At 40.2% G+C, this 24,784-nt stretch overlaps 1 protein-coding gene across 5 annotated transcripts in view; it reads right to left on the bottom strand.

Annotated features, from left to right (window-relative positions):
- The window catches only part of BACH1 (BTB domain and CNC homolog 1), a 50,219-nt gene that overhangs the window by 6,761 nt on the left and 18,674 nt on the right, over positions 1-24,784 (bottom strand). For 2 of the 5 annotated variants that reach the window (XM_040980705.1, XM_040980706.1), the window contains exons 2-5: positions 22,143-22,436; positions 17,214-18,554; positions 13,953-14,159; positions 996-4,324 (exon numbers count right to left, since the gene is read on the bottom strand). In XM_040980705.1, coding sequence (XP_040836639.1) covers positions 3,884-4,324; positions 13,953-14,159; positions 17,214-18,554; positions 22,143-22,376 — 2,223 coding nt within the window. In that variant the 5' untranslated portion in view covers positions 22,377-22,436 and the 3' untranslated portion in view covers positions 996-3,883. Of the gene's footprint in view, positions 1-995; positions 5,410-13,946; positions 14,160-17,213; positions 18,555-22,142; positions 22,439-24,784 lie in introns of those variants that run through there. The other 3 variants (XM_040980703.1, XM_040980708.1, XM_040980707.1) reach the window with 3 other exon arrangements.

Here is a 24,784-nt window from a genome sequence, read left to right as displayed (position 1 = left end):
ATCTGACTTTCCAATAAAAATAAATAAATCTTAAAAAAAAAAAAAGAAGAAAGAAAATGACTGACAGATAATCCTCTACTATCCCACATATCTTTATGCAAAGACTGAGAGGAAGTCACACCACAAGCATGACTAAAGGAACTCTATGCCAGCGAAAAGAAAACTGAAGCACTGTGAATATTTTTTTTTTTGGCCAGGCAGGATTAACAGCCAATGAAAGATTTTCTCCTAGCAGAGCTACAGACTCAGTACTGATCCAAAGACCAAAGTCAGCAAATCGGTGTGGGTTGTGAGAATATGGACATGGAATATTCAACTCCATTTAATTAGTACTAATTTTAGAAGAATTTTATTTGGCTGTCAATTTATCACCAACATCTAACAGTTCTGAAACATTTGGGTACGCGAATTACGAAGAAAGTATAAATTAAATACTATGAAAGTATATTTTTAATGAAACAGGGTCTTACTAGGATTTTAATACACAAGTTTAGTGGTTTTATTGCATTGTTAGAAAACTGTATTAGGAAAGATAATTAGGAAAGATACAAAAAAATCAATGTCATTATTTATTTATTTTACAATCACTATGCCATTTTTTTTTTTTACTTTTACCATCATGGCTTTAAATTTTCATTCTACCTAATAGGTTTCAAGAATAGTTTATTACATGCCTTAACAAAACATTTAAAATATTTACAAAGTCAAAATAGATGTTTCATTAATGAAAAACATTTCACCTGAGAATTCATTTTAACATTGCCATGTTGTTGGGTTTTTTTCCCAAGTTGCTAACGTGGCTGTGTCCACATGCAAGCCTGTGTCATCTGCAGGATCAAATATCATTCCTTATTTAAAACTGGATAAGCATTAAGCTGCAGTAACTTGTTATGAAACTTATAGACAGAGAACCAAGATTGCATCCACATTTGTTTTCAATATAATAATTTAACAAATCATTTGCCATAGCTATAGAATTCAAATAAGGGAAGCAATTTTAAGATACTGTTTTTATTGAGTCAGACAACAGCTTTTTAAAAATCTGCAAGCACTGAGAAGAGGACTCGGTTCATAAAGGAACAATGATCATGTAAATACACAACGAACAAACTGAAAACAATACTTCTAAGATTCTGCATGAAGGAAAAAGGCATACGCTGTATACACATAATCCTGTCATTTGTCTTCGGCAGCCTCAAAAAAAAAAAAAAAGAAAGAAGAAATAATAGTGCCTTGAGTTAAATTTTCTTAGAAAAAAACTTCTGTAGAAGTTAATGTTAAAATAGGCATGAATGTGTAATGCTATGCAATATATAGAAAACTTCCCCACTTTGTGGCCAAAAGACAAAGATAAAATATTTTTTATCTGTCCATCTATATTACACCTTGAAAATCATTTAAGTATGAGGTAGTGTAGGTACTTGTATTACATGCTGGCTATTAAAAGTAATGCTAAATGTTAAGAAATATTACACATGGCCACTAATTAGACAACATTAAAATAAACCCTTAATGCTAAACTGTTTATAGTATAGAGAAATGGAAACCAAGTGTCATAAAAATTAAATTTAAACTCCAGAGACAGCTGTTTTATCATGACATACTAGGTAACCATGTTTCAAAGCAAATATTTACAGTAGCGATTAAAAATTAGGAAAAGGTGATCTGACATTTTCAAATACATAAACTGATATGACAGACAGCTGAGGTAGGAAATCAAGGGTTCCACTGGCTTGGAACAAGATTTTACATTATGTAAACCAGGAAAGTTCCATGTTCTCTTATATTATGCTTGAAATTTCAAACTATCATAGAAGAAACAGTTAATGAGGATATCTAGACCTAGTTCTGGATACAGATATTTATCATTGTTTTGGAGAACGGGATACATTATCACAGAAATATTCTCCCTGAAAAACTGAGGGTACTTTTGACATGCTCCAGGAGACAATCCCAATGAATCTTCTGTTACGACCAAGTCCGTAAGAGATAATATACAAACCACTGAAGATACAAGCAGTATCTTTCACACCTACACTTTGATGAAAAAGGGTAACAATTGACAAATTATTCTCAAATACCAAGAGTGGTCCCCATGCATTCTCACAGCGAAGATCAACTTGCTTCTAGCTCATTCATATAAGGTAGTTGGTGGTCTCCAGGTTAGCCACCCAGGCTCTCACTAGACACAGCATGTAGTCTATAGTGATCTCTCTGTCTCAGGTGCATGGTCTTGGAGAAATCCAGTGCTTTCTGGCCAAGAGCACAGAGGTGGACTCTCCTGTACACTTTAAAACTAGATTCTGCGAACGCCTCTATTAAGTGTGAATACAGGCTGAGTAGCCCTTTCTGAAACGGCCGGAACCAAAAAGTGTCTTAGGGTTTGCAAAATTTGCAAATATATCATATATGCTATCTTGAGGAGGGAGTCCATTTATGTTACAGATACTGTCCACATGGCCTTTAGACAATGTTTCTTGTGCACCTGCAGTTTGCCAGCAACCCATCACAACGAGGTCAACTGCGAGCATTCTGCTTGGGGTCTCATGTCAACACTCAGTTTTGAATTTTGGAACATTTCAAAGATTTCTCAGGTTAGAGAAACTCAACTCATACAAGAAGTTTATTTTTAATTGCTGAGAAGATCCATCGTTATCACCTGACTCTTGAGGAAGTCTGTGTTTCCACAATAGCTATCAATTACTGCAGACTGTTACAAGCTGGGTGATCAGAATATATTTCATAACAAGACTAGATAAGACAGAAAAGCTGATTTTGCATCTCTTTGCCACATCAAACTTGAAAAAAGAGTAAGGACTGAACCTGGATTCTAAATGCAAATTCATAGTGCAAGAAGATTGAATTTATCAATTTCTCACAAACCGGCAGAGCTATTACAGACACAATTTTAACTACAAATGTTTTTCAAAAGTAAACCACAGGATTTAAAAAGCAGGATGAAAAACTAAAGGAATTCCTAGTAAATGTCTTTAATTTCTCTCTTTTGGATGCCCAGTTTTTCTGGCACTGGAAATCTATGTTGGGAATGGAAACAGACCTGTCCACTGGAAAGCACCCCCAAATGCCAGCAAGGCCACAGAGGGCTACCAGCATGTCCACACAAGCAACTCCAACCGGAGTCTCCACTAACAGGAAAGGAAATTCCATCATGGGTTTAAATACAGCAGAGACTATACAAAGGAAAAAAAAAAAAGGTTGGTGGGGGCGTGACACTTATGTATCATTTCGCAGCCAGTAACTGGACAGCTGAAATGGAGAAGGAGCAGAAGCCCTGCCTCCAGGCCAGCTCTGCTTCTGACACCTTCCAGGATCACAAAGAAGTCTAGGAAAGCTCTCCCTGTAGAGCTGAAGAGCAAAGCTCAAGGATTAAAACAAAACTGCAGCTCTGTGCAAACACGTCCATCCACCAAGCTGACCGACATTTCCTAATACAACAGAACTCTATCCGCATGGCTCAGGACGAAACTTTCTGTTAAATCAGCATACTGTGAACAGGTCAAGTTTTTAAACCTCTATGAGCCACTTCTTTGACAGAATCGGAAGAAGTTTCCAGCTTTTATATTGCTGACTTTTTAAAAAAATACTGGGAGGAGCTGTTAATAATAGTTACTTGTTTTTAAAATAGAGTTTTCAAAAAGCGTACATTTTCACATGTGATTTGTCAGTACTCAAGAGACAAATCGTTTCTGTGTCTCCATTCCCATGGAAATCTAGAAGAATTCAGGCGCAAGAGAAATCTCTTTATGACAAATTCCCAGGGTGGAAACCAACGTTGGTAAGTGATAGATGGCCACACTAGGTTTCAAAGCAACACCAAAACGTCCATAGAAAACTGGATGGTCTGAAGGAAACGAATGCAAATTTACTCGTCCGTTGTACACTTGTCAGTCATCTGCTGGCAGAAATCGGAGATGCCACCACTCTGCCGACACTGCTCCTCGGGCACGGGCCGGGCCTGCTCGGGGCCAGCCGCGGGAGCAGGCTGCACCTCCTGCCCAGGCACACCACCAGGCTCGCCCGTTCCTCTCCCGCTGGGAGGCAACACACCTAGGCGCCCATCAGACAAGATAAAAATGGATGGGAGTGCAAGTTCACCATCAGAAGTACTCTTTTCTTTGTCAGAAATCAAGAATGAAAGCGGGCAGTCCGAGGCGGAGTACTTGGCCAGGATCTGTATCTGCTCCTGACTGAGAGCGGCTTCTTTGCAGACTTGCTGGCAGAGTCCAGTGAGGTTCTGCTTCGTCTCGCCCAGAGTGGACAAAATGTGATCCCTTTCCTTCAACAAGCTCTCCTTTTCATTTTGCTGTGAAATGGAACGAAGAGAACATAAAGGCCATGTTTATTAGCTCAATGAACACTTCCGAGACGATCAAACATTCAATATCACAATCAACGTGCCCTCACTAGAACACAAGAAATTTCCAAGTCAAGCCAAGTATCCACTGAGAGCAAAGGTCTAACGATCCCTTCCCCAAAACTGCGGGGCCAGACTGAACTTGGAATTCAGAACTTTTCAGGTCTGAGTTAGATAGTATGGATTACAAACAAGATCCCACTAGCAATCTGAGGCAGCTCTCCATTAGACATCTGTACATTACTACGTAAAACAACAGAATATCAAATAGTGCACAGAGTGGGATAAAGACAACACACAATCAATTGGATACGACTTTTGGCCAAAAGAACTTGTGATAAACTTTCGAAGTTTTCAGAGTATTCCAATTTTCAGACTGCTGATAAATGAGTATGAACTTGACATTTTGGACAAAGGAAATTATAAAAGCATAATTTCAGTGAACTCAATTACTGAGATTCAGATCCTGGAAAGATTCTACTAATGACCAACAACTGCCGAGCAGCTCCTTTGCACTAGACACTGTAGTCAATGTTTGCAAATACGCTCTCTCAGTGTATAACCCACATGAAGATTCTGTCAATATCACATTAATAAGTTCAACTAAAACTCAACATGTCCAGAAAAAGAATCAGTAAAATGTAAAAATAGGGGGGGACAAAAGAGGGGTTATTCAGTGTGAGTTAACTATTATATTTCTTACTATAATTTTAAAATATTACCTAAGAGAAAGCCTACTATAGAATTTCCTTTCTGTCTGACTCACTCACGGCTGCTGACACCACAACTTATCAATTATTACCCAATCTCATCCTTCCTATTCTGTTTACCAAATGATCAAGTTATTTTAAGATAAAAGTATATAAATCACTGATAGAAAGATCGAAGGTTTCTCTTGTGCAATTTGCAACAATTCTCTCGGCAAATCAAAGGGCCTGTTTTGCTTTCTCGGCAGGATAGCAGGTTCTAAGGAGCTGAGATCACCAGCTTCTACAGAGATGGGGTACTTCACACTGTAAAGCCTAACTGGCATCCTTCAGTCTTTTCTGACAGTAGAACAGCTAAAAGGAACGCTCATTATATATTTTCAAAACACTCATAATGATTGCATATAAAATATTCTTACACAATTATGTATGAATTTTTCACTACTTACTGGTAGTGAAAAAATATTTTAAAGGCAAAAAAAAATAAGTTGTATAGATTTGTTCAGGTGTTTATATATTTTGTTTCCAAAAGAAATGTGGATAGGTCAAGAACGAGCACTGGATAAGCATGTGGGTGGCTTATTTTTTTTTTTTTTGGTATAATCTTTTGATAAAATGAATCTGTGGGGCCTGGTGCAGTAGCCTAGCAGCTAAAGCCCTTGCCTTGCATTTGCCAGGATCACATGTGGGCGCTTGTTCATATCCCTGTAGCCCCCAATTTCCATCCAGCTTCCTGCTTGTGTCCTGGGAAAGCAATGGAAGACAACCCAAAGTTTTAGGACCCTGCACCCCGCATGGGAGACCTGGAAGAGGCTCCAGGTTCCGGGATCCTGGCTTCAGACTGGTGCAGTTCCAGCCACTGCAGCCTCTTGCGGAGTCAGTCAATGGAAGATTTTCCTCTCTGTCTCTCTTCCTCTCTGTATCTGACTTTGCAATAAAAATATATTTTTAAAAAATGAATCTGTGGTCACAAAGAGGGGAAGAACGTTCCTAGTATAACGCATCCCAGGGGGAAAAAAACATTTAATGCAATCAGAACGTGGCCTAAGGCCTTTCACAGACCAATAGCACTCTGGATGGAAATGAAATTTCAAAAATAATAACAACAAAAATGAGAGAGAACTTTCTTGAGTCACAGCAATATTCAGGCATGGACTGCTCTGACAAAGTTAAGATGAATCTTCTAAATAGTAACAGACAAAATTTCAACTGCTGGGCCCAGCAGCGTGGCCTAGCAGCTAAAGTCCTTGCCTTGAATGTGCCAGGATCCCATATGGGCGTCGGTTCTAATCCCGGCAGCTCCACTTCCCATCCAGCTCCCTGCTTGTGGCCTGGGAAAGCAGTCGAGGACGGCCCAAAGCTTTGGGACCCTGCACCCATGTGGGAGACCCAGAAGAGGTTCCTGGTTCCCAGTTTCGGATCTGCGCAGCACTGGCCGTTGCGGTCACTTGGGGGAGTGAATCTTCGGACGGAAGATCTTCCTCTCTGTCTCTCCTCCTCTCTGTGTATCTGACTTTGTAATAAAAATAAATAAATCTTTAAAAAAATTTTTTTTCAACTGTTAATTGATGTTTTAAATCACATACAAATATGCAAAATATTAAGCTTCCTGCCAGAAATTAAAATCACTACTTCACATACCACTGAAGCTGCAAATATTTTATAACTCCTGTTCATTATATAAACACGCATTTGATTTAACCTACAAGGGGCGACATCATTTTTAAAGCACGTCCCGTACTGGGCTCGCTTCCTCATTTCAGCTAAAACAAGCGCAACCCTCGAATACCATCATGATGGTCTCTACAAATTAAACGTTCCTGTCGGTTCTGATGCACTTCAAAAAAAGATGTATTTATTTGTGAAGCAGAGTTACAGAAAGATAGGGAGAGACCTTCTATCAGTTAAGGTTTATTCCCCAGAAGGTTGCAATGGTCAAGATTGGTCAGCCCTGAAGCCAGGAGCTTCATCTGGTCACCCCGTGGGTGCAGGACCCAAGACCTTGGGCCACCTTCTGCTGCTCTTGCGGGAACATTAGCGGAGAGCAGGCTGGAAAGTGGAGCAGCCGGGACTTGAACCGGGGCCCATGTGAGATGCAGTGTCACAGGCAGGGGTGGTTTAACTCACTACACTATGCCACAATGCCGGCCCTCAGCTGCTGTGCACTCTAACTCCCACATGGTTAAATTGGTTGATGTTTTTATATCACTCCAACTTTAAAATAAAAATTTGCGGAGGCCCAGGGCCATGGCCTAGTGGCTAAAGTCTTCGCCTTGAACGTGCCAGGATCCCATATGGGCACCGGTTCTATTCCCAGCAACAACACTTCCCATTCAGCTCCATGTTTGTGGCCTGGGAAAGTAGTCTAGGGCGGCCCAAAGCCTTGGGATCCTGCACGCATGAGACCTGGAAGAGCTCCAGGCTCCTGGCTTCGGATCAGCGCAGCACCGGCCGTTGGTGCTCACTTGGGGAGTGCATCGTCGGATGGAATCATCTGTCTCTCTTTCTCTCTGTATATCTGATTTTGTAATGAAAATGAAAATAAATCTTTAAAAAAAACCCAAAAATTTGCGGTGACAGCAGTCCATTTTACAATCTAATGGTTAAGTAAATTCAACTTAATCACATCCTAATATAACCAGTAAAGCCATCTTTCAAACATACATACTATCAATGTTCTATTACGTATTTTCATAACATGCTTTAATTTCCTTTGGAAGTTCTTTGCCTTTAATCACAGATCTATTCAAAAATAAACTTGGCAACCTGTTGCCATTCTACAGTGTATGCTGATAAAGCAACTTTACAGCTAAATCGATATTTTGATGTTAGTATACAATGTTCAAAGATTCGTTTTCTTTTTTTTACTTGTTTTTTTTATTGATTATAAATATTCATTGAATATTCTCATGGTGTTTGAACTTGGATTCAGGAAACAGCAAAATGAAAAAAAATTTTAATACATATATGTTTTATTATGTTTCGACAATCCTTACATATTTAATTAGGGTAAAAAAGGTTCAAGGGCTACAGGGAAGTGGGCAAGACCATCACTTCCATACCGCTTCCTTCATGTATCTGACGTAAAGGGGGATATAGAGGAAGAAGCCGCACCCAGTTTCCCACCCACCCTAAGTCCTGGATGTGGGGCATGCTCTGAGATACTGGATCAAGTGGTTCCAATAGTTCACCATTTATGGATTGCTACCAGTCTCGCCACTCCAAGCACGATGTGGTCGTTGAAGAATCCATTGACTGACACAGTCCCTTCTAGAGTCTCCATTTGCCCAGTATTTTGCTGCCAACAGATAGCTGAGGTTTTGATTGACTTGTTCTGTCTTTTCTTGGTTAGGACTCTGAGTCCGGTGTCTCGACTAGGGAGATCCTCAAAGAAATTTTGATGTAATCCCAGTCCAGATCCCTGCGTGTTCTGGCAGGCATAGGACCTGGCAAAAGATTCATTTTTAAAAATGATTCTAGACATAACTCACTTAATAAGCTCAAACGAATGTGACCTCCAAAGATGCAGAGAACGGTGACAATTTATTTTGAGATAAAGTGTATTCACTACTGGAAAACATCCCATACAGCACAAACACAGGCAACAGAAAACCTCTGGACAGTCCAGGGAAACTTGTAACAACAAGCAAAAATATTCCATTTTTATAATATGAGGGAGTATAAAAGACATTACCAGATAGCAATCCTCATCATCAGGGAAAAAAAAAGGACAACAAATTCTTTTCTGAGATCAAATTGCTATGATTGAGTCTAACAAAGTGAATTAAAAAAACCAACTGGCAGGTACCTAATAACACTACAGGGTCAGAGGACAACAGCAAAAGAGAGAACGAAAACCCTTCTGAAACAGGAATGTCAACCACGAAATGTAAAAGTGTGATGAGAAAATGGGAAAACTCACTTGTCTCAAATGTGAAACTCACCGACACAAGCTAAAAACCGAACCAAGTAGGAAGGCAGAGGAACAGGACAGTCACAAAGTATCTTCACAGATCACTGACCTACAAGGGCCTCACGGATCACAGAACCACTACAAGGACAAAAACACAACTTTCCAAATGAAGAAATCTGGCAATTACCACAGACCTAAGTGGGACACGCTGATACGGTGCGCCTCCCTAGCTGATGAAATATACAAAACTTAGTGAATGTTTAATCTCAGACTAAATAACTCAAAACATTTTCCAATATATGTGAAAAAAAGGGACGGAGGGAAGAGTTAAATAAAACCTTGGGGACCCAATCTAACAAATATTAAATGTGGGACATTTTATAAGAAACTTTGCCTTGGCATTTTACAAAAATATTTTTTAAAACAAGGTGAAGACTTGAGGCTCACTTTGAGCACAGTGGGTTAAAGCCACTCTCAGTGCAGAGTTGTTATTTTTTTTTTAATCGCTTCTCGGCCTTTTGGCTAAGATCAAATGTGCACAGTTTTTCACTGCTCCACTTCAAATCCAGCTCCTTGTTAATGCACCTGGGAAGCAAGGGGAAGACAGCCTACTGCCACCCATGTGGGAAAACTGGATAGTTTGCGATTCCTGGCTTCAGCCTGGCCCAATCTCTACTGTTGCAGCCACAGGAAGTAGTGTAAGCATCATGCTGTATGTAGCAGCTCAGAGGTGCCACCTGCAACGCTGCCGTCCCATATGGCTGTTGCTTCCTGTTCCAACTGCTCCACTTCGCATCCAGCTGTTTGTTAATGGCTTAAGCAGCAGTTACAATCCAGCTGTTTGGCCCCCTGCCATTACAGGGGAGACCCAAATGAAACTGCAGGCTTTGACAGGGCCCAGCCTTGGGGAGTGCACCAATAATCAGAAGATCTCACTATCCTGCTCTCCCTCCCTCTATGGAACTCTTTGAAACAAATAACTTTTTTAAAAAATGAAAAAAATTTATTCCAGAGTAAGAGTGAAAAGGCTTCACACATACCTACATACACACACACATACACACAATGACTGGATCCTAGTTTTAGGAGGAAAAAAAGCATCTAGGAAAGACATGGGATAATGTAAGTAAGTACTAGATAAAATACTGAAGATTTGTTATGTTCTCAGGCATAATAAATATACAGATAATGATGCCTTCTCTAGAATGTCAGGATGAAGAACCATCATGTGATATCTTTCAAAAGGTTCAAAAAAGAAGAGGCACAGAGTAGACAGCCAGCCAAGAAAGCAGGAAAGAAATGAGCATGAGGCCAACAGACAGTGGACCAATAACCATCAGACAAGGCTGGAAAAGACAGACCACCAGAGATGGAAAGACAAAGACCGATGAAGCAAGAGGTGTGGAGGCCCCAGGCAGGCAAGGAGACCCAGAAGGGCAGAAAGAGAACAAGACAGAGAGAGAAAGAAAACAAACATGCCAAAATTTAGTGACTGAATTTACATGGGAAATACATGGTTGCTTATTATACTATTCATTTCACTTCTCCCAAAGTTTCAGATTTTTAGAACAAGCAATGGGGAGAAGAGGTACAAGAAAAAAAACAAACCGAATAACCTGCCTCCTATAAGGTTGTGGGTGATACTTTCTTTACCTTTGATTTCCTAGTATCTAGTTGTGTAGTTAACACATACGTGTAAGCCAATACAAATTGAAAAATACAAAACCACTTTTACTTAAAATATAACTAACATTCATTGAAACCTGAACCTGTGCTGAACAGTACAAAAAGCTTTCCATCTCTGGTCTCATTTGAAACTCGCAGCAACCCTGAGGTAGTTAGCATTCCTACCCACACATTACTTGGAGGGAATGTGGGAGGTTATGTGACCCAGATCACAAGCGCCTTCCAATCATTTTATGCTAAAGCCCCCAGCTTGTGTCTGTCCTCCAGCTTAGTGAGCGCTCAAGGATTAAAGTATACAACAGTTAGCACAAAAACATACATACAATACACATTCCCGGACCTTCCATGAGGTCTTGGGTAGCAATAAAGAATACTCATCTTAGGACCATCCCCAAATGACTCCCAAGCCAACGGGACATAGATCACACCCATTGAAGCAATGATCCCTGGCACCACAGAATGGCACACAACAGGCTCCAAATGATTAACGAGGTGCGTTTGGTGCAAAATGACTAGTGTGAACATACAGGCTGCTTTTTAATAAAATACAACCTCTGATTCAAAATATTAAACAGTAAAGACACTTGAGGCCGTTTTATTCCCGTCCCATCACATTGGACAGGGTTCAAGAAACAAAATGATATTTGAACACCTCAACATTTTGCTGAAAAGACTTGGGATCATTCTAATTTCTGGTCACTTGTAAGCTGGTATCAAGCAACATTTGATACTTCTAACAGAAACACATTAACTTTGTTTTTCTTTAAAAAGTGTGGTTTTCTTCCTTTCAGATTATCAGACATACCCACACTTTCCACCTTCTGAATTAATCTTCTAGAAAAGAATAACCTTAATTCTTGCATAGAAATCCACAGACAAGTGCTTCAAACATACTAACAGAAGTAGAACTGATTCTTCAATTTTATCCTAAGATCAGCTATTGATTTGTGTATTACGAACATTAAATTTGATAGTAAAAGCAATGCCTCACCCACATCATATAAGGTTCAAAATAAATGATAAAGTTGATTAAGAAATGTAACAATGTGAGCAAACATTATTCTTTGATTCCCTAATACAGTGAGACTGTAAAACTATCCTTTGTAATAACTATTCGATTGACTCACATTAGAGTAACTATTCTCCAAACATTTATTTTATGTGTTTTGTAGACTAATGCATTCTATGCTTTTATGATGCTCAGGATCACCTGGGAAAAGTTACTAGATTTCACAGTAGTAAAACAGCCAAAAGCCAGTAGTAGCTCACTACAATGTAGGGCCCTCTGCCTGTATGTTATCAGACTACGGAAATAAATGTGATTGATTCGTTGATACCATCAGTGACTGGCTACAGGAAAATGGATGCGCAATTACAAAACAAGTAATGTAATATAAACACTGCAGTGATCGCCACTGTATGTGTACCCACTCCTCTGCTGCAGTAAGGAGAGCAGGCACAGCTCCAAGAAAGGCCCTTGAAACAATGTTGTACAATTATCCGGCAGTCCAGTGTCTAACTTCAAACAAAACAAACAAAACCTAGCCAGGAAATGGAGTAGTCCCAAAGAGTAACATCTACTCGGAAACCACACCAGCTTAGCAACCATGTACAAAATAGACTGACCAACACAGAGAGAATCAGTGCCACCGACAACTCTAAATCACAACTGACAAAAGAACTAAAAGACTAAACACTGCAGTAGCTCAATCTGATATGGATTCCCACAGGACTTAATATATTCACATCATCTAACAATAGTTAGATGTATTATAGCACAGAAAAATAACCAAAGTGAAAAGGCTTTAAGGACAGGTGGAGTGTTTAATTCAAAGCAGGAATATGAAAAACAATGGTAGTGCTCAAAGGTATGATAAAAACATACTCCGAAAGTATTAAATATTAGAATTTTTAACTTTTCTTCTCTGAACCTAACAACTTAAATTACACAGCAATATCATCAGCATTTTTAGTAACTCATGTCATGATTTATTTGTAAAATATTGGGGTTTTTATATAGCTACACTTCATTTTTTAAAGTTATACTTCAACTTTTGCATAAAGCATATACACTATATATACACACATATAACAAACTTTTCTTCCACTCTTCTTGATGACATATAAGACACGATTCCTTCCAAACCAATGCTATTTAACTAACATTCCTAAAATGTTCAGCTTTGAAGACTTGGACAATTACAACTTTAAATACAAAAACACATATTCAAAGACAATTCTTTACTATTCTAGGCTATTTCCATGTCATCTTTATTCAGAGTTTTACCCTTAGCTGGCCTGTACAATCCTTAGCATTCTTTTTTCATGTAGCATCCCTCCACCACCCAATTCTCAGTTAATTTACGTCTTGATGGGAGAATATCAAATACCATTCAATAAACAAGCAAGATAGAATTTGAAGGATCTTAACACTCTATGATATCGATATTCAAGGAAGATCCTTAGATGAAAAATCCTCATTAGTCTATTATATTTTTAGTATAAATTAGCACATTAATTTGGCTCCACAGCACATTTAAACTAAAACAATAACTTTTTTTAAAGATTTACTTTTATTATTTTTTATTGGAAAGGCGGATATACAGAGAGGAGAGACAGAGAGCAAGATCTTCCGTTTGATGATTCACTCCCCAAGTGAGCGCAACGGCCGATGCTATGCCGATCTGAAGCCAGGAGCCTCTTCCGGGTCTCCCACATGGGTGCAGGGTCCCAAAGCTTTGGGCCGTCCTCAACTGCTTTCCCGGGCCACAGGCAGGGAGCTGGAAGGGAAGTGGGGCTGCCGGGATTAGAACCGGCGCCCATACGAGATCCCGGGGGTGCTAGGCGAGGACCTTAACCACTGCGCCACCGCGCCGGGCCCTAAAACAATAACTTTTATAGACACTGAACCGAACATGTTACAGACAGATAATGTATCTTATAATTTCGTCGATCTTTACTCAACCACTAAGAATTAGGTTAGCAATAAAACTACCATTTATTGGAAAGCCATTTTTACAAAAACCTAGAAACAGTTTCCAACTTACACATCAAAGGACATCACACTAAAAATGTACAATACCTACATAAGTAAAATACTCTATAAAGTCTCACGATTTTACTTTTGAAATCCTGAAAATGACACGTAATTTTTATAAAATGGTATCCAATACATTTTTTAATGTATTGCATGTGACTTAAGAATTTAAACAGCTATTTCCTCTATAAAGAAAGAGCTGGAGATTAAACAATACTAAAGTGACACACTTACCAGTTTCTCGATTTCTGATTCCAGGTTCTGTATACAGTCAAGCTTTCTCTTGCGACAGCGCTGTGCAGCAATTCTGTTTTTACTTCTTCTTCGGATATCATGGATACAGTCCAGCTGTTCTGGAGTCAGCTTGTGCATTTTCAACAAGGATTGGAAATCATTCCGAGAGAGCGAAATTATTCGCTGTGCATTAAATGGTAGTTTAACCTAGAATGTGAAATAAGCACTAACAATTAGTGCTGTATTTTATAATACTTAACTCGGGAAATAAATTTCTCTGAGAATTTCATCTGGCTTTTTAAAACAGGCCCTATTTCCAATTTCTGCAAATCATTATCTGATAATTAGTTCCAAAAGTAACAGAGAAGTTCTTTTTCAGCAAATCGAGTATGCTGACATTTACAATAACATACTTGAAATGGAAAATCAGAGTCATGTTACTTTAATACATGTGAAAAACACAAACATTAAGCTTCTTCTTAAGGTTACTTTAGGTCCAGTAAAGTTGAACAGCAATTAAGCCACCGATCATTGCAAGTACTGTTTTGGGTCCCAGCAACTCAGTTTCCGATGCAATTCCCTGCTAATGTTCCTGCAGGATAACAGATGATAACCCAAGTGCTTGGGTCCTGGCACCAGTGAGACCTGGACAGAATCCTGATGCCTGGCTTCAGCCAAGCCCTGTGTTGGGGCACTTGGGGGAGATAACCAGCAGCTAGAAACTATCTTTTAAAAAGTGTTTTTAATATGATTCTACTCAATCTCAAAATAAAAGCTCTTCACCCTATGCACGATACTTAATACTGGAATAAACATGCCAGTAATTTTTATTATTATTATTATTATTTTATTGGAAAGGCAGATATATAGAGAGAAGAAATAGAGATGAAGATCTTCCATCTGCTGGGAAGATTTAGCCACTAGGCCATCACGGCAGGCCTATCACCAATTTCTAAGGCAATTCAGATAATATATCAAGAAAACTGAAGCTTCAGGGAGGTAGGTATTCCACACGACAGCTTTCAACCCAGGCCACGATGCTTGCATCCCATGTTAGGGTGTGTGGCTTAGCCTCAGTTCTGCTCCTGAACCTGACCTCCTACTGACTGGGACTCTCTGGGAGGCAGCAGGTGATAGCTACAGGTGTCTGCATGTCTGCCACGCACCCACATGGAAGGCCTGGAGTGAGATCCACGCTACTGCCTTCAGTCTGCCCTGGGCTGTTGTGGGAATTTAAGGAGCAAAATTAGCAGACAGAAAAATCAGTCTCTTTCTTTATCTCAAATAAATGTCTAAAAATGTAAGAGAAAAAAATAAAGTCCATACATTTCACTTGCCAGTGTAAAAAAGGAAAATCTTATCAAGTTCATGTTTTAAAATCATTTTCAACACATCCAAATTTAGAAAAAGGAAAAAATAACTTAAAAAAAAAAGCGAACTTGTACAACTTTTTATTAATCAAAGTATGAATGTAATGTTGGTTAGTCTAGCAGTCTATTTAGCTTGCTGTGTAAGCTTACAGAAATTACTTATACAAAATGTTCTAACACTCTTCACAGTGGTTCCAATGCTACATTCATAAATGTCACACAAAGCTACAGCTACAGCCCATGTCCATATTCCGCTCCTTCAACTAAACCACTGTTCTTTTCTCCAAAGCCACTTTCAGACCTGTCACCCAACAGCTCCAAAACAAAATACTTAACAATGGAATGTGGACAAAGTGGGAATAAAATGGTATAACTGTATGAAAGGCAGCTTGTAGAACCCTCAGGAGATTAAAAAAAAATGCAACAAGCATATATGATCCAGCAATTTTATGTCCTGGAATTTGTCCAAAAAAATATTGAAATCAAGTTCACAAAGCAGTATCTGCATTTCTACGTTCAAAACAGAACTGCTGACAAGAGCCAAGACAGGAAACAACCTAAATGTCCAACAGAGGACTAAGCACAGATACCATGGTGCATGTATATACAACAGAGTGCTATTTAGCCTAATAAAAAGAAAGAAATGTGGCCATCTTGCTTTAATATGGAAGAGCTGGGGAGAAAACTGTGACATGAAATATTCCAGACACAGCAGAGCCACCTTGCTGGATCACACAGCATACGTAGGTATCTAAAAGAGTCAAATGTTTAGAAACAGTGAAATGGTGGTTCCAGAAGGAGAAAGCTTCCGTTTCCTTTCATTGATGGGTAAGTCCCGCTGTGCAGTACAAACCTGTCCCGCGGATAGCCTCTGTGTACGTGACCTCACCACACAAAAAACTAAAGTTCAAAGAATAGAAAAGTGCAATGGGTGAAACACAAAACTCATTTGTAGAAGGCGAAAATCTCAACTATAAACAAAAACTTCAACTTCGGAAAACTAGACAAAAATCATAAATAGAGAAACCTAAATATTGAATACATTGATTTTCATACTACTATTTTATTAAATGCAGCTATCAAATAACTTGTGTTCAGATATACATAGTTCAAGCTTGCAGATGGTTAATCTGCAGATTACTCATGCTAATGCAGCAGTAAGACATTCTTTAACCTAATAGCTCAAACAAAGTAAGAGAGATCAATGACCTTGAAAAACTCGGACCAAGAAAACTTTACATTGAAGCCACATTCCTACAATTAGTCACTGTGAAATCCATTACTTAAGGGACAGGTCCCAGGTCTAACGATGCTCACGGCTATGAAGAACCCTTCCCATAAGCTGCATTTTCTGTACGTTATTGTGTATAATCACAGAATTATTCATGGTGTTCCTTTCAGGACATGACATTTGACTCATACAGCTAAACAGTCAATTACGAATCTATAACTGAATTTATCCGCTTGAAATATTAAGTCAAATTTTATTTCACTTTTAATAGTATTTATTACCTTGTCATAATTTTTATAACTGTAGCTAAATTTTTTCATCTTCCTGAACCTGCTCATAACCATAGTTAACAAAAGTTGGCCCAGAGTAAATCTCAAAGAATGGTTTTCAAAGGATGAATCTAAAAAGTTCCCAGGTGGAAACAGAAGCTTGTCCCCATGCAGGCAGTACAAGGATGGAGGCCCAGCAGAACGGCTGATCATCTGCTACACTGTTGGGAGACACCTCAGTGGCAGCACGATGGATTTGTGAAAGTTCATGAAAGACACCTATTGTGAGACTGGAGGAGAGGACAGTGGGGAGGGGGAAGGGAGACCCCAGCGCCTGTTAAACTGTGTCATAAAACAATAATAAAATATATATATATATAATCCTGCTCACCTCACACTCTTGTTCTCTGGCTGAGCAGGATTCACTGTCTCCTTCTGTGTCTGTCTCGGAGTCATCTCCCAAGCTGATAACGCAAGCGTAAGGACAGGGTTCCTGCTGGGCTTCTGACACATAATCATCACTTCCAATTTCCAAACTGCTTGAACAGCCTTCATTGTTCAAAGTACTTATAAAAGGGCAGTTCACAGAACTCAATGTTGTGAAAGTCCTTTGAGCCGGCTCTGGACTCTCGCTGATCCTAATACCCAACCAGGGACACTCCGAGCGTTTCTGCGAATAGATCTGTTCTGAGCTGTCTTTGGCCACGGCAGGTGACAGCTGCATCTGGCAAGGAGAGTCTGTGTTGCAAATGTCACTCCAGAAACCTTTGGCTAAGTGTTCTGCCACTTCTCGTTCCACACTGCTCCGATCGCTAGATGCATGGCCACCGTCTTCTCTGGGGCCTGGCTCGGGTTTCTGATGTAAATCCTGGCTTTCCCCAAATGTTTTTTCTTCTCGAACATCTGTACTTGACAAAGGCTTCTCTGCTAACACTGCACTGTTTTGCACACCAGGAAAAGTCAAGTCCTCATACTGGTCATACGTGTGTAAAAGAGACAGAGAGTAGAGTCCATGGGGATCCGTAGAGGAATTGTGGGCCAAAGGAGTCACATCTGCTTTTCCGGCTGAGCACTGAGAGGCAGGATCTTTCACCTTTGTTTCTTCGCGTTCTGATGACAATTTACTTTCTTCACATTTTAAAATCACCTGTAAGTCTGCACAGTCCTGGACTCCTCCCAGACATTCATTTTCCGATGTCTCATTAGGCTGAACAGAAGCAGCACGAGCATCCTTCACACTGGATTCCACTGTACGAACTCTGTCGGTTCCAAAAGCCTTCTGGAACTTTCTGTACTTGGGACACAGAGACGGCAGAGCCAGACTAGCATCCTTGTCTAGGCACATGGACTCATACGTCTGACTGGCACTATCTTGGAGGGGAGGTGCCACTTTGGCATCGTCTTGATACCGGCGGAGTTTAGACTGAGGAGCAGTTTTGTTTTCCACAAATTCTTTCACTTCATCAACGTCTAGATCCCTCTGGTCCACAAGTGAAAATTTAAGGTCTTTTTTCTGACAGTATGATGGAAAGCATTTTTTTCTTTGGCATTCTTGTTGGTCTGTAGTTGAGTTCAAAAACTTGAATTTCAGAAACTGGAAGCAGGACTCTTCAATATTGTGTATATTTAAAAACTCGACACACTTGCACACTTCATCCACATTGTCTTTATTTAAAATCAGTTTAGCAGTGTAAGCAAACTGAATTAAAGGTTCAAATCCTTTAACTGTCACCTGTTAACATGAAATTAATAAAATAAAAAACTTAAAACATGTCTAGTAGATAAAGGCAAGCAAAGTATAAGGGGAACAGAGAGGTTTCATTTACTTGCGATAATAATAAAAGAGATTTTAATTCTAGAAAATACAAACTTAAAGCAGGCTAGATGTATGTATATCACATCCTTTTCACAGGGATCAAGTCTTTCACTTTATAGATTCTACTTTCAAGGACAGAATTGTGGTTCACTCACTTACGGTAAAGACAGAAGAACGTAACAATGCCCTCTACCCTGAGACAGTGGAAATGAACAACCTATGAAACAAAGCAGCCTACGCAACACTTGCATTGCACAGAGTCAAGTGACAGGGACAGCTGCCAGCCCCGCCACCCCCTCCCCCCAGCCAGTATATTCTAAACTACTCGAAGTGCTAGTAACTACAAGGGCGCAATTTTTTAAAATTATTTATTTTTATTTGAAAGGTAGATTTACTCAGAGAAGGAGAGACAGGGAAGAAGATCTTCCACCCACTGGTTCACTCCCCAAATGCCCGCAATGGTCTCGGGTTAGCCCAAAGTGGGGAGCCTGGAGGTTCTTTTGGGTCTCCCACATGGGTGCAGGGATCTAAGGCCTTGGGCCATTCTCGGCCACTTTCTCAGCGGGATCAATCAAAATTGGAGCAGCCAAGACTTGAACAATATGGTCATGACACCAAGCCATAGCACCGGCTCTCAAAAGTAGAATTTTTAAGGATAAAAACAAACTCTTGCAAAACCCTGTCCTACATGATATAATAATTAAATACTATACACTTTTACTAAAAAAACATTTTTAAAGATCCGATTTTAAAGTGAGACAAGCCCTAGCAACCATGCCCTATAAGTATTTGGACAGATTCACAAACTTTAGGAAACACAGCCTTTAGGCAGAAATATGTACACTGACGGGCCCGGCCTCTGCCAAGTACAAGCTGCCTGAGAGCACAAAGCCTCGCCCTTGGCTGAAAATACACAACCAACTTGAACACAGTGTGTTCCTACAAAATATAAAAACCTAGCTAATACATGGAATCTTCTTGAAAACATACTAACCTGTGAGAACTGAACTTTTAAACAGTTGAAACAGAAAATAGTAACACCGCCAAATATTGACAAGAACTCAGAAACCAGATCATTCAAAACACTATTAGGGCACTGTGAAATGGTAAAGCCACTTTTTAAAAAGTTTCAGTTTCTTAGAGGATTTAACATGCAACTATCATGTGACCCAGCAATTATATTTCAGATCATGCATCTCAGAGAAATTAAAAGTTAAAAGTCACACAAATTTCTGCAATTTTTCAGAATTTCTGCTATTTTTTAATATTGAAAATCTGGAATTAGCCTAAATTCCTTCAGTAAAAGAGAAGCTTGAATAAACTTAAAAAATAAATAAATCTAACTGGCTGTATCCATCCCTATGAAGTACTACTCAGTAATATTAAAATATATAATCTGAGTAACAGTAAGGGAACTGTGCTAATTAGAAAACATTAGAAAACATTCAATCCCAAAAGATAATGTGTTATGGTTTCACTAATGTAGCATTCTTTGAAAATAGAAAACTTTAGAAAAAGAGCACATATTAGTGGCTCTAAGTAGGTAAAGATGAAAAAAGATAAGGGAGTGAAGAGAAAGGGATGACAGTGGCAAAGTGGAGTGGTTCTGAAGGACACAGAACAGGTGTTGGAGAGCAGAACAAACTGGACAACCAGCCCAGCCCAACAATGACAGCAAATACCTGGGCGAAAGGAGACTCTTGTAAGGTCAGCAATGTCAGCCAATGGACACTGCGAGTGTCCCCTACCCTTGGATCAGTGAGATTGACAACCTTTCAGAACCATCAAAAGCACCCGGGCAGAACCCTCGGCGTGTATGCCACACCAGAACCCTGGGTGGACACTGGGTAGCCGTTTCTCATGCCAGGGTACTGGGGCCAGCTGGGAGGCTGGGTGTGGGGCTTCTCTCCCCTGTCGCCCTCCTCCCCCCAGATACAGGAAAAAGAAACGGAAAACAAAGAAACAACGATCACATCCACTTTTCCCTGATCCTCGACCCTTCCCACCCTGATCAACCATGTCAGCATCATCAAAAATAAACATTTAAAAAAAAGAACAGATGTTGTTCAGAGTACTAGCCGTGCTGGTTAAAACCTAAATATTCAAATAAAAGTACAGAGAACTTAATACACATACACAACTGCAGAAGTTAGTGTAAAAACAGGCAATCTGAATCTGATGGGTAATTTTCACCAACATCTATATTCCACTTATAACGTACGATCCTCCCGTGACACATTAACAATGCTCAACACTGGGAGAGTGAAAAATCAAAGTCTGCACTAATTCATCGTGGAGTTGTACGACTTTTACAATATTCAAAATTTCCCAATTAAAAATTTTAAAATGAGCTAAAGTAAAAAGGCCTTTAGTTATACAATACTGTACATATACAATATTTTCAAGCCATCGCTTCGATTAAGCACTTGAAAATATTGAAGCTTATTATCTGCACCTCAAATTACAATGAATATGTAACACATACACACTCCTTTACATCCAAACCCATGAATCAATCAAACTTTGTCATTCTGAAAGTCTCACTGTATAATCTGAAAATAAGAACTACAGTAAGCCAGTCGGGATTAATTTGTGTTGACCCTTTGTAAAAAGAGCTCCAAGCCTACAGTTGATCTTTTTTGTTATTCTCTTGGTATTGTACCACTTACTCTGACTTCTGCCAAAGAAATAAGGCATCCTTCCAAAGCTGTAGCCACAGCCTGATGACATATGCCTTGGCCAGCAGCAGCTAACCCACACTTAGCTCATAGTTCATCCAGCTATCCGACCCACAGGAGCCACACATATCTGTCATCGCAAAGAGCTTTACACATTTTCTATACATTCCTCTTAGCATTTCTAATAGTGTACTAATGCCAAAGGTTTGATGCCTTGCAAGCAGCAGTTACTAACTAAAATAAGTGTAACCAGCATTCTTTACCCAAAAGAAAGTTCTTTTGGAGGTGGGACATTAAGTAATTTGGGAACAAAGATCCAAATACTCATTAATCTGGAATCCACAACAGGCGAGGCAAAGGACAGATGCTAAAACAAATTATACAATGCAAACAGAGCCGGATATCTCACACAGAGTTAAGACTCAGATGAAGAGCCTCAGACCACACTGACTCCAGTACCTGCATCCGTTAGCCTGCCCTAACGCGGCCTCTGCCAGGCAGCTGCTGCAGCCATCAAGGCGGCAGACCTGCCTGCATTCCTGCCTCGTGAGTGACATCCCAACACAGCCCCTGCCAGTGCGGGCATCTGGGAAGTGAATCAGCAGGAGTGAGCTTAGTCGCTGTCAGATACAAATTTTAAAAATAAATAAATAAATAATGCAAAACCGTTTCTTTCCTACAAGGTCAACAATCTCAAGACACAAAAACTTCGCAGAAGTTAGGAAATACACCTCAGCCACCTGACAAGAAAAATGGCTCTATTTTTAGCCTTATCAAGCATAAGAAACTTACTAAGTTACAATCCCCAGGGCTATGAAGCACTCACCTCTTCCGGAAGGGTAATGCTCAGCTCCGGCTCAGCCTGGCCTATGATGCGTGTGTGAAAGTAACTGCTCCACGCCGCCAGCACCGACCGGTGGGCGCGGAACCGCTGCCCCTCCACGAACACGCTGATGTCGCACAGCACATCCTTCTTGCGCTGGTCGTTGAGGCTCAGCAAGACATTGGTGCTGTGCACCGAAGATTCATAAGCAAAAACTGTGTTCTCACTCAGAGACATCCTGCGTAACAAACGGTGCCTGAAAGTTCAGTGGAGCGCATTCTTCTAACTGGCATCAACCTGCAAAGACACATGGAAGAGTTTAGCTAAATAAATTGTATTCTTTGTAAGAGTTTGGAGCAGGCATTTGGAGCAGCGCTTAAGTCCCCGCTTGTGACACCTGCGCCCAACATCAGGGTCCCCAGCTCCCAGTCCTGCTTGTGTACCCTGTACCCTGGCAGGAAAAGATGAGCTCAGCTACCTGGATCTCGGCCACCCACCAGAGATGAGAAATGAGTTCCGGGTGCCTCACTTCAGAATGGTCTGGCCCTGGTTACCGTGTGCATGTGGAGAGTGAAGCAACAGATACGGAGCAGAGTGAGTGAGTGAGTGTGCGTGCGTGTGTGTGTGTGTGTGTGTGTGTGTGTGTGTGGGCACGTGTCTGTGTCTCTCTCCCCCATCCGTGTTTAATTAAAATACATATTCCTCACTGAAACAAAAATGAAATTAAAAGCCTTCATAGGAACAACCTAGAAATGTTTCTGGAACAAACGTCCTTTAAAATATGTCCCTAGTATTGGTTTCTGTTGTTTGTTTTTGTTTCGTTTTAATCTGAAAATGTTTTTGAGCTGAGGGAAAGTAGAACTTTTTTGAAGCAAGGCTGTCAGGGCTGCTCTCTGAAAGTGCGGCATGTCACAGCAGGGAAACACCGACCGCAAGCCAACGACGGGGCCAGGGAATGTCGAGGAGCTATCACCATGCTATTGTGTGAGTGAGTGCATGTGTGCACACGTATGAAGTCAGGTCACACTACGGGATGAGACAAATATTTCCACGCATCATTTCCCCACATCAGAGAGGGTAGGAGAATTTAGTGTGCTCAAATGAGACACTATTTTATAAAAGGCAAAGTTACACCTAACCAAAAAGAGAAAATGATTTGAATGTGACAACTCAAATTGCAATAATGAGTTTCAAATATAGGAAGTCATTATAAATAGCAGACAACAAATAAAACCATTTCATGGTTACAAGCATGTTTTGTCATATAGAGAAATTCTTGGTTTCTTCAAAATGTTAAAATATAAAAAAGTTGTCAAATCATTTTTTTTTAAAGATTTATTTATTTTTATTGGAAAGGCAGATTTCAGAAAGAGAACGAGATAAAGAAAGCTCTTCCATCTGCTGGTTTACTCCCCAACTGGCCGCAATGGCCAGAGCTGAGCCAATCCGAAGTTGGCAGCCAGGAGCCTCTTCCAGGTCTCCCCTCTAGGTACAGGGTCCTATCCTTGACTGCCTTCCCAGAGAACAAGCAGGAACCTGGATGCGCAGTGGAGCAGCCGGGATACGAGCCAATGCCCACATGGAATCCCGGCAAGTGCAAGATGGAGGATTAGCCAATCAAGCTATTATCCTGGGTCCCAAAACACAATTTTTAAGAAAATACATCATAGCATGTAGTAGCCCTCACACATTTACATGCCACTGTACATAAAGGAAAAAGGGGTAGGATGGTCACTCCCAATGCACACATATTCAGGCATGCAAAACTATTTTGATATATATGTTCTAAAACAAATAGAAGCTGAAATTAAGAGGCTAGACATGGGTCTAATAGTTCCCTCCAGCCCTCATCCCCTGTGATGAACACAGCCAGGTGTGCGTATCCTACGGTTTCCATCATGGGATCATTCCAGCATCACTTGCTTCTGTTCTTCTTACGGGTTACTCACTTCCCAAAACACATCAAGTTCATAGTGAATGAATACATGCTACTGTTTTAGATTAGCTACACATCTAATTTACAGATTTAGTTTGAAAACTAAATTTTGAAAGGAAAAATAAGGATTTCTGAAGCTCACCTACTTCCCGCCCAGATCATGTGCGAACACCGCCTCAAACACAACCATCTTTGTATCTTTGATGTACACACATGAAATCCCTCTAAAAGTTCTCTTCTACTTAGACTTAAAAGTCCTCAGAATAGCTGAAATGTTACGGTCCTCAGAAGCAGTCAATGAAAATCTCAAGCCATGGTTAAACTTCACCTAAGGCTAAGGACCACCAGGTATCCTCTACAGACCCAGCACACCACAGGAAATCATTGGTAATTTCAAAATCAATACTAGAAGCACCTCAACTTTTGAGCACACTCAAATAAAAGAGTAGTAGTCCACCTTTCAGCAAGTGGACTTAATACTTTAGGTGTTGGAAAAAGTAGGAAGGAACCATCTTTTAAACAAACTATGTATCCTTTGTGTGTAACACTGCCCCCACCACCACCACCTTCTTCCTCCTACAAAGCCACACACCCTCCCTGGAGCACTGGAGTTTCCTCAGCCAAGCAGGGCTCACTAACAAATCACATGCTCCACTGTGTCCCTCCATTCAAGCCCAGCCTCCCTTTTCTTCCTGACGTCTGGCTTGCA

The sequence above is a fragment of the Ochotona curzoniae genome, unplaced genomic scaffold (genome assembly GCF_017591425.1).
Source record: "Ochotona curzoniae isolate NIBS_2020 unplaced genomic scaffold, NIBS_Ocur_1.0 contig_3498, whole genome shotgun sequence".
NCBI lineage: Eukaryota > Metazoa > Chordata > Mammalia > Lagomorpha > Ochotonidae > Ochotona > Ochotona curzoniae.
This window is presented reverse-complemented; position numbering and strand designations above follow the sequence as displayed.